This window comes from Ahaetulla prasina, chromosome 6 (assembly GCF_028640845.1).
Source record: "Ahaetulla prasina isolate Xishuangbanna chromosome 6, ASM2864084v1, whole genome shotgun sequence".
Classification (NCBI taxonomy): domain Eukaryota; kingdom Metazoa; phylum Chordata; class Lepidosauria; order Squamata; family Colubridae; genus Ahaetulla; species Ahaetulla prasina.
In genome coordinates, this window is record NC_080544.1 from 14,395,281 (window position 1) to 14,409,069 (window position 13,789).

General features: G+C 39.9%; 1 protein-coding gene across 1 annotated transcript in view; it reads left to right on the plus strand.

Annotated features, from left to right (window-relative positions):
• The window catches only part of RET (ret proto-oncogene), a 152,518-nt gene that overhangs the window by 63,822 nt on the left and 74,907 nt on the right, over positions 1–13,789 (plus strand). Inside the window, exon 2 of the mRNA XM_058189068.1 lies at positions 12,965–13,207. Within this exon, the coding sequence (XP_058045051.1) occupies positions 12,965–13,207 (243 nt within the window). The remainder of the gene's footprint in view (positions 1–12,964; positions 13,208–13,789) is intronic.

Consider the following 13,789-nt stretch of genomic DNA (forward strand, 5'->3'; position numbering starts at 1 on the left):
TTCGAAACTGCTAGGTTGGCAGAAGCTGGGACAAGTAACAGGAGCTCACCCCATTACACAACAGCACTAGGGATTCGAACCGCTGAGCTGCCGACCTTTCGTTCTACAAGCTCAATGTCCTAGCCCCTGAGCCACCGTGTCCCTTAATGGGGAGGTTAGGAAATGAAAAGATTTGGATGAGGTTAATTGGATTAGAAGGGAAAATTTTATTCTATGTTTGGTTTATGTATAACAATACCTTGTGATTGACCCGGGAAGCCAGGGGTGGGGGGAAGGGAGGGGGGGAAGGGGGTTTGCGGGGGGGAGGGGGGAAAAATGTTTTTGTTTGTTAAAACTTTTTCAATTAAAAAAAAACAGTTATAAAGTCCAACACTTAATGATAGTCATAGGGTACAAATAAGCAATCAGGAAGCAATCAATATCAATATAAATCATAAAGATACAAGCAACAAAGTTACAGTCATACAGCTATAAGTGGAAGGAGATGGGTGATAGGAACGATGAGAAGATTAATAGTAGTGCAGACTTAGTAAATAGTTTGCCAGTGTTGAGGGAATTATTTGTTCAGCAGAGTTATGACGTTTGGGAAGAAACTGTTCTTGTGTCTAGTTGTTCTGGTGTACAGTGCTCTGTAGCATCGTTTTGAGGGTAGGAGTTGAAACAGTTTATGTCCAGGATGTGAAGGATCTGTAAATATTTTCACAGCCTTCTTTTTGACTGGTGCAGTATACAGGTCCTCAATGGAATTGTTTGCTACCAACCAAATGATGACTGTATTTTATGATTATGATCATGATTTATCACTTGTTGCTTGTCTGCACAATGAGAGCTTCTGCACTAGAGAGAAATGTCTTGTGTATCCAATCACACTTGGCCAATAATGAATCTTCTGTTCTGTTCTGCTCTGCTCTGTTCTGCATTCTATTCTATTCTATTCTATTCTATTCTATTCTATTCTATTCTATTCTATTCTATTCTATTCTATTCTATTCTATTCTGCATTCTGTCCTATCTGTCCTGCCCTACCTTACCTAGTTTGTTGGCTGCTGTATCTTGAAGGCTCACAATCATTTGCAAACCTCTTAATATGCACAGCACAGGTATTTTCTGATACTGTGAATGTGGCAGGAGAGATTGGTATCAGTAGCCTAGCTAGTAAAATGCTCAAGTGAAGGATAATTTTAAAAACTCTCCAGTTAGCTAAGATGAATAAGGTAAAGGTAAAGGTTCCCCCATACATGCATGCTGGTTGTTCCCGGCTCTAGTGGGCACTGCCCATCTCCGTTTCAAAGCCAAAGAGCCAGCGCTGTCCGAAGACGTCTCTGTGGTCATGTGGACGGCATGACTAAGTGCCAAAGGTGCATGGAATACTGTTACCTTCCCACCAAAGGTGGTCCCTATTTTTCTACTTGCATTTTTTAAGTGCTTTCGAACTGCTAGGTTGGCAGAAGCTGGGACAAATAACGGGAGCTTACCCCGTTACGCGGCACGAGGGATTCGAACCACTGAACTGCCAACCTTTCGATCGACAAGCTCAGCATCTTAGCCACTGAGCCACCACGTCCCTGCTAAGATGAATAGCAATACTTAAAAACTGAAATACAGGTAGTCTTGCTTACAACAATTCATTTAGCGACTGTTCAAAATTACGATGTAAAAAAAAGTGTCTTAGGACTGTTGCAGCATCCCCATAGTCACATGATCAAAATTCGGATACTTGGCAACTGACTCATATTTATGACGGTTGCAATGTCCCAGGGGTCACGTGACCCCCTTTTGTGACCTTCTGATAAGCAAAGTCAACCGGGAAGCTGGATTCACTTAACAACCGTGTGAATAACTTAACAACTGCCGTGATTCGCGTAACAACTGTGGCAAGAAAGGTCGCAAAATGGGGCAAAACTCACTTGAATGTCTCACTTAGTGACATAAATTTTGGGCCCAATTGTGGTCGTAAGTCAAGGACTACCTGTATTCTGTCATATGGGAGTTTAGCTCATTCAGATGAAGAATGGAGGAAATATAAACTTGGTTGATTTTTTTTTTCTTAACACGTGTTTAGAGAACATACTGTTACTTACCATATTTTTCAGATTATAAGATGCACTTTCCCCCCCCTAAAAGAGGGTGAAAATTTGGGTGCATCTTATACACCAAATGTAGCCCTGCCCACCTGCTAGCCCCCACCCTTTGGCCTCTGCATCCCAGCAATTTACCTCCTTGCAACAAGCAGCAAACAGCCCGTTTCAGCTTCAGCACAGCCTGATTAGTACCAGCAGCTGATTGTCGGTTGGATCGGCCTCCTGACCCTCAGCTGTTTCAGGCTGCAGGGATTGCCATTGCCTATTGCTGGGTGGGCCTCCACTGTTTGCTACAAGGAGACAGCTTTTTTTTTTCTTGTGCTAATCAAGCTGTGCTGAAAATGAAACTAAAGCAGGTTGTTTGTTGTTTGCTGCAAGGAGGCAAATTGCTGGGAGGCAGAGGCAGATTTTTTTTTCTTGTTTTCCTCCCCAAAAAAGGTAGGTGTGTCTTATAGTCCGGAGAGTCTTATACTCTGAAAAATACAGTATATTCCAGAAATTGAAAATAAGCCCTCAGGTGAGAATTCAGTTTATTCTACATAAGACACCTCAATTTACAAGCAGCTGTTTAGCGACTTCCAAATTTTCAACAAACCCTTGGCTTGCTTAACAACTGCTGTGGCTGCTTTATGACTATCGTGCTCGTTTAATGACCACTGCAGAAAAGCTCATAAAAGCATTACTGGCCTGTTTTGCAACAGGTGTCCGTTCATGATGGTCGTACGTCAAGGATTACCAATATAATGAAGGTGATATTTGTATGGATGCCTAATTGTTGACCAAAAATGGACTGTTTTTCACAAATTGTTTGGTAGTTTTTGTTCATTTTTCTTAACCTGGTGGATCTTCAGAGGAGTTTGTTGCAGTTTCCCTAAATGTTCACGTTATATACTTTTAGTTCCGTCTTCCCAACTTCATCCTGGCAGAAGTGTTGGGTTGCTGGCGGGGAAGTTTGGAGCATTACATTTTCTTTTCTTTCAAGTTTTGTTATTTTGTTATTTATTTTTTACAAACATATCAATGCGTGCACAGTGTGGCCTCTGAGTGTCTTACATGTTAGTACAAATAAAATAATATTAATCATATTTACTACAGTTGACAAGCTTATATAGTTCTGATAATAGTACACATATTTTTGTTGGAATTATAATCTTTCATTATTTAGTTATTCAGTATTTTAGTATCTCAATATGTTATTTTTATGCCAATCACCATATTATTGAAACATTCTTAATACTACCACCGTGTCTGAGTATCATTCCTTTTACTACAAATAAAATATTAATAATCGTATTTGTTTTTTTAACAGACTTGCATGGTTCTAATAGTAATACACATGTTTATGTTAAATTATAATCTTCCATTATTTAATTATTTAATATTTCAGTATGTTATTTTTATGCCAATTACCATATTCTGAGTGTCATTCCTTTTACTACAAATAATATATTAATAATCATATTTGTTATATTTAACAGACTTGCATGGTTCTAATAGTAATACACATGTTTATGTTAAATTATAATCTTCCATTATTTAATTATTTAATATTTCAGTATGTTATTTTTATGCCAATTACCATATTCTGAGTGTCATTCCTTTTACTACAAATAATATATTAATAATCATATTTGTTACATTTAACAGACTTGCATGGTTCTAATAGTAATACACATGTTTACGTTAAATTATAATCTTCCATTATGTAATTATTCAATATTTCAGTACGTTATTTTTAGGCCAGTCACCATATTCTGAGTGTCATTCCTTTTACTACAAATAAAATATTAATAATCATATTTGAAACATTTAACAGACCTACATGGTTCTAATAGTAATACACATGTTTATGTTAAATTATAATCTTCCATTATGTAATTACTCATTATTTCAGTATGTTATTTTTATGCCAATCACCATATTATTCAAACATTCTTAATACTACCATCATTCAAGTTCTGATTTCCACTCTTATTATTACTTCACCTTATCATATCAAGATATGTATTCCATTTATCCCCCACTCTCTGGTTTCCATCCCTTTTTCTAACTTTTAATTATGCCACTATTATATTTAAATATATTCCTTTTCTATCCACACTCTAGTACAAATAAAATAATATTCATCATATTTACTACGTTTGACAAGCTTATATAGTCCTAGTAATAGGACACATATTTTTGTCGAGTTATAATCTTTCATTATTTAATTATTCAGTATTTCAATATGTTATTTTTATGACAATCACCATATTCTGTGTCAGGAAATTGTTATTTGCCTAACTAGTTGGCCAGGCAATATATAAACTAACTATGTATGTTTGTATAAAGGCATGATACTGCTTTAAGGCTGTGCTGCATCATGCAAGCTTCCTGATTGGTTGAGCTCTGTAGCCAATGTATAAAAGGACTACTAAGTTATGGCTTGTTAGGAATCTACAGGGACTCTACAGCATTGTAACCTGATGACATGCTGCAACTGTATATTTGAGCTTTATGATCGTTGCTTGATCATGGCTAGTTACTGATTCCTCAAGATACTGACTGTTATGAATTGAACTGTGTTTTGCTGAACTGAAAGAAGACCTTGTTTGTTTTATAAGTCTACATTGGTAAGAAGACCGACTGGCTTTATATGTGTATGACCTGGAATTGTTTTTGGACTATGACTTTGCCTTTTCTCTAAAAGTAAAGGAATATCAAACCCCAGTGTGTCTGCAAGTGACTGTTATTGTATACAACCAGTCTCAGTCGTTTTCATGCGTAGGGTACTCTGCTCAACAATCCACAACCTTAGTTGTGAACCCAGATTACCCTTAACATTCTGGATAGCGTTCCTTTTACTACAAATAGAATATTAAGAATCATATTTGTTTCATTTGAGTGTTGCGTTTTCATTGCATCAGAAAAAAAAATACCATGGCCGTCATCTTCTCACATCAAGGAGAATGTGGAACAATTTCTGCTCGTTTCTTTCCTTTGCTGTTCGCTGAACGAAAGCCTTGCTTTCCCAGCATCTGTGTACGGAATAATTCTTCTTTTATGGGAAGAGGATTCTTTTCCTTTCTGATCAGCGCTGGCTGGCACTGTGCCCTCCTTTCCTTGTGTAATACATGTATATATATATATATATAAAACAGATGGTTGGTAAAGGGGAGGCTGTTAGCTGTCTCAGATCTGAAGCCTAAAGTGTGAGGGGTGAGATGGAGGTTGTTGGATGGTTTTATAAGAGCGTCATCAATCAATGATCTCTCGCTTGAGTTCGCCTTCCTGGTGGAATTAGGCAACGCGATGCCCTAACTAACGACAACATTGTGCTGCCTGCCGGCTGCCTCTTCCTGAAGAAAGGGGAGAGTTTGCTTAAACAAAAGTTACACCGCCTTCCATGAGTTGTCAGAATGAACAAAGAGAAGCTATTTGATGTCATACTTAGTTAGCACTGGATGAACAGATAAGAAATATTCCCAGGAAGGGATACAGCTGTTTTAATGAGTTGCAGACCCAGAGCTATGTTCATAGCTCAAACTCTTGTTTATGAATCAACTATCAATCACAACTCCGGCCCACCCTGAGTTTCTTAGCAAGCAAGTATCGGAAAATACCCACACAGGAAGTAAAAAAAAAAAAAGCAAGTAGGGACTAGAAAGAGTTAGCCAAGTGGCAACAGTTTTATATAAAAGAGGATTTAAGAAAAGGGTGGGATCTGGGTTCAAATCAGATATTGGTTAAGATAATGGTAAAAAAGGAGCTATTGCCTGAAGTCAACAATTTCAGCACTAGGCTGGTTGCCTTTATGTGATTGAGATTCAGGTGTGCTTCCCAAGTGGTGTACACTTACGAGAGTCGAAGCGTTGCAACGTCACATGATCGCCATTTGAATGCTTCACAGCCAGCTTCTGACAAGCGGAGTCAGTGGGGAAGCTGGCAGGAGTACTGCAAGTTGGGATCATACAATGTCTCACGTAATGAATGCAGTGGACACAAGGTTGTGCATCTGTCACAATCTCGTGATTTTGCTTGTCCCAATTGTGCATGTTAAGCACCAGGAAAATCAGGAGAGCTAGACAGTTCAAATGACAGTAAGGTTGAGCTCACTACAAGAATCTGAACTACTAACGGTCAAGGGAAATTAGCAGGAGATAAGAGTAGAATAATTCAAGATTAGTTTGACTGAGATCTCTTGTGGGCATGAAGGGACTCGAGACTAATGATGCATTTGACCCCTCCCTCAGACTCAGTCTGGTCATCTCCTGGATTAGAATAGAATAGAATAGAATTCTTTATTGGCCAAGTGTGATGGGACACACAAGGAATTTGTCTTGGTGCATAGGCTCTCAGTGTACATAACAAGAAAAGATACGTTCATCAAGAATCATAAGGTACAACAATTAATGATAGTCATAGGGTACAAATAAGCAATTAGGAAACAAATCGTAAGGATACACGCAACAAAATTCATACTCACAATGATACTTGCATACTTATGACAGTCATACAGTCATAAGTGGGCGATGGGAACGATGAGAAGATTAATAGTAGTGCAGACTTAGTAAATTACTTGCATACACTTTTAAAAACGCTGACAAGGAACCCCATGTGTACTATGAGCTTAACAGACCTTGCTTCCCTCTGCCTTTGCATCAGTGGTGAAATCTAAATTTCTTTCCTACCGGTTCTGTGGGTGTGGCTTGGTGGGCATGGCTTGGTGGGTGGGGTCATGTGACTGGGTGGGTGTGGCTATGTGACGGGGGATCAAAAGACAGAAACTCACTAACAAGGTCCTGCTGGAGCAGGGTTGGACTAGATGATAATCCAGCCCTGGATTATCCTCTGAAGCTGCGTCTAGTGCCAGGTTTGTAGTCCTTCCTTCCTCTCCTTTTTCCTTCCTCCCCCTCTTTTTTTCCTTCTTCTTTCTTTCTTTCTTTCTTTCTTTCTTTCTTTCTTTCTTTCTTTCTTTCTTTCTTTCTTTCTTTCTCTCTCTCTCTCTCTCTCTCTCTCTCTCTCTCTCTCTCTCTCTCAAATGAAACCCCCCCCCATTTTTTGCCTACATCCCCCATTTTTTGACTAGCAGGCTTCAGCTTTTTTACCTTTTAAAAAATGCTTTTAAAAGTTAAAAAAAAAGCCTCTGATGATCGTGCAGCTCAGCTGGGATTGTCAGAGCATTTTAAAAGCATTTTTACAACCTCTTTGACAAAAGAGGTTGTAGAAAAAAATGCTTTTAAAAGGCTCTGATGATCCCAGCTGAGCTGCACGATCATCAGAGGCTTTTTGTATTTATTTTTAAAAGCATTTTTTTTCGGCCGAAAAAATGCTTTTAAAAGTAAAAAAAAAAAATTCTGATGATCACATGGCTCAGCTGGGCATGGGGGGCGGGCAGGGATTTTTGCTACCGGTTCTCCAAACCACCCGCTGCCATTGCTATCGGATCAGCCGATAGGAAAGTGGGAAGGTAACAGCCTCCCATGTGTATAGTCATGCTGGCCGCATGACCACGAAATTTCTTCGGACAATGTTGGCTCTGTCAGCCAAGAAACAGAGATGAGCCCTAGAGTTGTATATGACTGGACTTTACCTTTACCTGTTGTGTCTGTGGCTCAGAAAGTGAGGTGGAAGGGCCATCAGGACTTATCTCTGGAGCACCGGCTTCCCTAGCTCAGCTCCAGGAGCCAGAGGCAGGCCAGGTGGAGGAGATAATGAGACCTCCGTCCCCTGACTCTTCCCCCACCAGGCCATGCCTCCAGACCCGGTTGATGGCAATCAGGCCTGGTTGGACCCTAGGTTTCATAGGCAGGAGAGGCAGGAACAACAGAAGCAGGGGTGGGGCAGGTCTAGGAAGTGCTGAGTCATGGAGCCCACACCCCACAGGTGTGGGGTCCTTCCTCCAGGACTTTATCAATTTCCTGACCTCTGAACCTTTCGCCGCGAGCTGAAGACGTATTTATTCTTCCGCGCAGGGCTGGCATAAAACGGGTTTTATTAGGATTTTTAATGGGGTTTTATGATGTTATGTATTTTATATTTAAATTATCGGCTAAATTGAATAAGCTTTTTAATTCTGGTTTTATTGTTATTTTATCTGGCTGTCAACCGCCCTGAGTCCTTCAGGAGAAGTGAGGTATAGAAATTAAAATATTATTATTATTATTATTATTATTATTATTATTATTATTATTATTATTATTATTATTATTATTATTATTATTATTATTATTATTATTATATAAAAGCAGCAAGGGCTGCTATACCACTTTGTAGCAAGCAAATCAACTGCTTAGAGGGAGAATTAGAGCTGAAGTCCTGTTTGTTCCTGGTTTCCTGGCTGACACATCGGCATCAAGAGAGAGAACAGAGACACTTGGCAGACGCTCGCTAGTTTGTTGCCAGAGCTGATAGTTGCCGGCTAATTAAGTCATCGCTCGTGTCTCCCGGACTGCGGAGGGGGACAGATCATTACCTGTATATTGACATCAAAGAGAAAATCGATACTCTCCCCTCCTACTTGAGTCTTACTGTATTCCGTCTTGCTTTACATTTCTATTAATTCAAGATAAAGATGCCCTCAAAATTGAACTTGGTGCCCAGTAATTAATTGTAGTTATAATGATGCTGTTTTCTTAGATAAGTAAGATACAGAAGTAGTTTGGATTGAGCTCCTCCAAGATACAGTATTTTTGAACTTTCCAGCTACAACTCTGTTATGTTCTGATAGTCTCCATCCAAGATAGTTAGGGACACCTTTGTCTACAGTTAGCAGAAGAAGAAATGGATGGAAATGAATCAAGGAGAGAAGCAACCTAGAACTAAGGAGAAAATTCCTGACAGAACAACCAACCAGTGGAACGGTTTTCCTCCAGATGTTGTAGATGCTCCATCACTGGAGGCTTTTAAGAAGAGACTGGACAGTCACTTGTCTGAAATGGTCTAAGGTCTCCTGCTTGAGCAGGGGGTTGGACTAGAAGACCTCTAAGGTTCCTTCCAAATCTGTTATTCTGACAACTGGGAAACAGAATGTCAGACTTCAGGGCTGCCTGCTGAGAATGAAGTTGCTGGAGATTTATTGTGATTATAGCGTAATTAATGAAAGTGCTTTAATACCAGGGACAGAGGTAGGAAAGGTTTGATAAGCAGACGGTTACACCACTGACGATTAGCTGTAGACGTCGATCAAGAAGTATTTTGACCTTTTCTATACATCAATATATTATAACGCTTGGAAATTATTGGTAATTCGGCTTTACAGTGCCAGTTATTTATTAAGGGACTTTAATGGATCAAATTTATGACTTGCGATCCTTCTTAGAAAAATGATGTTTTTTTATTTTTCACATGTAGTATTGTAAAAATTGTAAAGTCTAAAAGAAGCTGGCGGTGAATTGGGCAAACAACTTGTCTGAGAGCAACAGCTCCAGGACCTTATTTTTTTTCAAAGTTCCCCACTCTAGTTTGCTACTCTTGACCTGAAGTCTTCTGTCTGTTGATCCTGTCTAATATTTTTCTAAGCCAGGAGTGTCAAACTCAAGGCCCATGGGGTGCTTAGATATGGCTTGCGGAGCCGGTTTGGAAATAGCAAAGGACCGGCCTGCGGTGTCTCTGCTAGCAAAAATGGGGCGCTGGTGCAGGTGCCCCCCCAACCACTTTTGGCCTCTGGAGCAGGGGTCCCCAACTTTTCGGACCTTAGGGACCACTAAATTCATAATTTAAAATCCCACAGACCACTAATATGATCTGCCTAATGCCTGGGTGGATGAGCGTGGCAAGGGGTTGGACCTAAAAGCTCAAAGCCGGGATAGCTCAGGCAATAGAGAAGCCTGTTATTAAAACACAGAGCCTGCAATTACTGCAGGTTCGAGCCCGGCCCAAGGTTGACTCAGCTTTCCACCCTTTATAAGGTAGGTAAAATGAGGACCCAGATTGTTGGGGGGGCAATAAGTTGACTTTGTAAAAAAATATACAAATAGAATGAGACTATTGCCTTATACATTGTAAGCCGCCCTGAGTCTTCGGAGAAGGGCGGGGTATAAATGTAAACAAAACAAAAAAAACCTGTTTGTTTTTTAATTTTTTAACATGTATTATAATTCTGTTTTTCATATTTGCAATTTGCAAAATCCATGGAAATGAGCATGGATACTTTCTAATATTTCACCAAATTTTATGTAATACTAGCTGATAACCTGGCATTCCTGGGTATTTATGTATCCCAATCCTTACAGGCTCTTAATAGTGCAATATACACATTATAAAGTAAAATCATACACAAAATCACTCTAAGTCTTTGGGCCCCACCCCCTGTCCATCCGGTTGCCCACGCCCACAGGTAACCACCATCCGGAATCCAGCAGCGTTGGGGCTGCGCACAACTGCCTGGGCTGCGGTAACTACCTGGGCCGACACCCAACTGGCGGCAACAGTGCTCCTTGCCATCCGGAATGGCCCAGCGGGTGGTGTGCGGCCGCTGCAGAAGGCCACAGAGGTGGCGCGGCCGCTATATTCACCCCGATGGGTGTTAGGGGTGTCTTACCCCCACAGTATTTGTTTCCAGAGAGTAAGTCATCTGTGTACCAAGTTTGGTTGAAATTGCTCGAGGTGTTCCAGAGTTATGCTGGAATATACAAACACATACACACACAGAGCCTTTTATATATATAGATAGATAAATACACATTGATTGTAAGTAGAAGAATTATTGGACACGTTTATTTATTTAGATTTAAATGACTGCCCCGGTTGTCACAATAATGCTGGCAGGTGAACAAAAATATAAACCCATTAAAAGATACATTTCACTGCATACAATTCAACAAAGAAACATCAACAGGGCCGTGGATAGCTCAGGCTGTAAAGAAGCCTGTTATTAGAACACAGCAGCCTGCAATTACTGCAGGTTCAAGCCCGGCCCAAGGTTGACTCAGCCTTCCATCCTTTATAAGGTAGGTAGATAGATAGATGATAGATAGATAGATAGATGATAGATAGATAGATGATAGATAGATAGATAGATACACATTGATTGTAAGTGGAGGATTATTTGTAATCCTTGTATCAACCATAGAGACCTTCAAATTTCTAGGTTCTATCGTATCTCAAGACTTAAAATGGACAGCTAACATCAAAACGCCATTAAAAAGGACAACAAAGAAATATCAACTCGGAATAAGAAATATAATAATAATAATAATAATAATAATAATAATAATAATAATAATAATAATAATAATAATAATAATGATGATGATGATGATGTATAGAGATTCATTTAAAAGAATACAAATCAGCTGCAGCTTAAACAGAAAATATACAGACTGTGTATTATGTTCCCCATTAATTCTACAAGTGAGACTTATAAAAATCTTTTATTTAAAAAATAGATTTTTTAAAAAGGTGTTCTTAGATGTTAGATTTCGAGCTTTAGCTATTAGGCAAGATTACAAGGAGGTAAATTTACAAGAAATAAATAGTTCTCCACTTATGAGTCCAACATTTCCATTGCTAAGCGAGACAGTTGTTAAATGGCCTTTTTTTTTGCCACTGTTGCTAAGTGAATCATTGCAGTTGTTAAGTTAGTCACACGATGATGAAGTCAATCCAGCTTCCACACTGACTTTGCTTAACAGGAAGTCGCGAAAGGGGATCGCATGACCCCGAGACGCTGCAACCTTTATAAGTACATGCCAAGTGCCAAGTTTCTGAATTTTGATCGCGTGACCAATCTGAGGATGCTGCCACGGTTGTGTGAAAAATGACCGTAAGTCCCTCCTTTCGCTGCTGTTGTAACGCCCAGTAGTCACTAAACAAACGATTGTAAGTGGAGGATTATTTGTAATCCTTGTATCAACCATAGAGACCTTCAAATTTCTAGGTTCTATCGTATCTCAAGACTTAAAATGGACAGCTAACATCAAAAACGTCATTAAAAAAGGACAACAAAGAATGTTCTTTCTGCGCCAACTCAGCAAGCTCAAACTGCCCAAGGAGCTGCTGATTCAGTTCTACAGAGGAATTATTGAGTCTGTCATTTGCACCTCTATAACTGTCTGGTTCGGTTCTGCAACCCAACAAGAAAGACACAGACTTCAGAGGATAATTAGAACTGTAGAAAAAATAATTGCTACCAACCTGCCTTCCATTGAGGACCTGTATACTGCACGAGTCAAAAAGGGGGCTGTGAAAATATTTACAGACCCCTCACATCCTGGACATAAATTGGTTCAACTCCTACCCTCAAAACGATGCTATAGACCACTGCACACCAGAACAACTAGACACAAGGACAGTTTTTTCCCCGAACACTCACTCTGCTAAACAAACAATGCCCTCAACACTGTCAAACTATTCACTAAGTCTGCATTACTAGTACTATTAGTCTTCTCATCGTTCCTATCACCCATCTCCTCCCACTTATGACTGCATGACTGTAATTTTGTTGCTTGTATCCTTACGATTTATATTGATATTGTTTCCTAGAATGATTCAGTTGCTTATTTGCACCCTATGACTATCATTAAGTGTTGTACCTTATGATTCTTGATGAATGTATCTTGTCTTTTTATGTACACTGATAGCAAATGCACCAAGGACAAATTCCTTGTGTGTTCAATCACACTTGGCCAATAAAGCATTCTATTCTGTTCTGTTCCATTCCATTCTCAATATTCTGTTCTGTTCTGTCCTGTCCTGTCCTGTCCTGTCCTGTCCTGTCCTGTCCTGTCCTGTCCTGTCCTGTCCTGTCCTGTCCTGTCCTGTCCTATTCTATTCTATTCTATTCTACTCTACTCTACTCTATTCTGCAAGATTGTTGTTTTTTGAAAGAACCCACTCTCACACCAGGAATCTTAAATAGACAATGTTTTTTTCTTATTTTTTCCCCCTCCTTTCTTTTACAGTTGCCTTTGGACTGTACTTTCCCCGGAAGACATATCATGAAAACGTTTACCTTGAACAACCGGAAGGGACACCTTTATTACAACTCCATGCCTTAAAAGATTCGGAAGAGGAGGAAGCTTTCTTTTGTCTAGTCCCAGATTCCTTTGGAACGGGGTCCAAAAATCTATGGTTTCAGATTGGCGAGAGAACGGGACTCCTGTACCTCAACAAGAGTCTGGATAAAGAAGACTTCATTGTCCTTTGTAAGTCTCTGGAATTCTTTGCCGGTGGGTGTGAAGACGGAAGGGGTTATCCCAGGGTTTTCTTACCTTGTTTTTTTTTTCCCCTTTGAAAACGTTTTACTTCTCATCCAAGAAGCTTCTTCAAACTGAATTGAAGAAATTTCTTGGATGAGACGCAAAATGTGTTCAAGGAAAAACAAAAGAAGTCGTTACCTTTGGGACAACCGTGACCTGGATGATGGAGAATCTCTATAGACAATGAATGAGTAGTGGTGGGCTGATGCCAGTTGTAACAACCAGTTCACTCGGAACCGAAAATGTGAGCGCACATGCGCCTTCCTCACAGGGACGTGACATCGAAAAACCAGTGATTATATAGGATGTGATAGTGCCAGGGCAGGTGGGTGGGGCCAGCCGCTGATCAGAACTACCGGTTCACGCGAACCGGTCCGAACCGGCAGCAGCCCACCACTGGGAAGGGGGTTAGGAAAGGTGTTCCTTTAGGAGGCAAAATCAGATTTATATCCAGGTTTCTGATGTTCAGCATCATGGCTGAACATTGGAGTCATGTTGAGTGTTGTTTCTGTGTTGTGGTTCTAATTG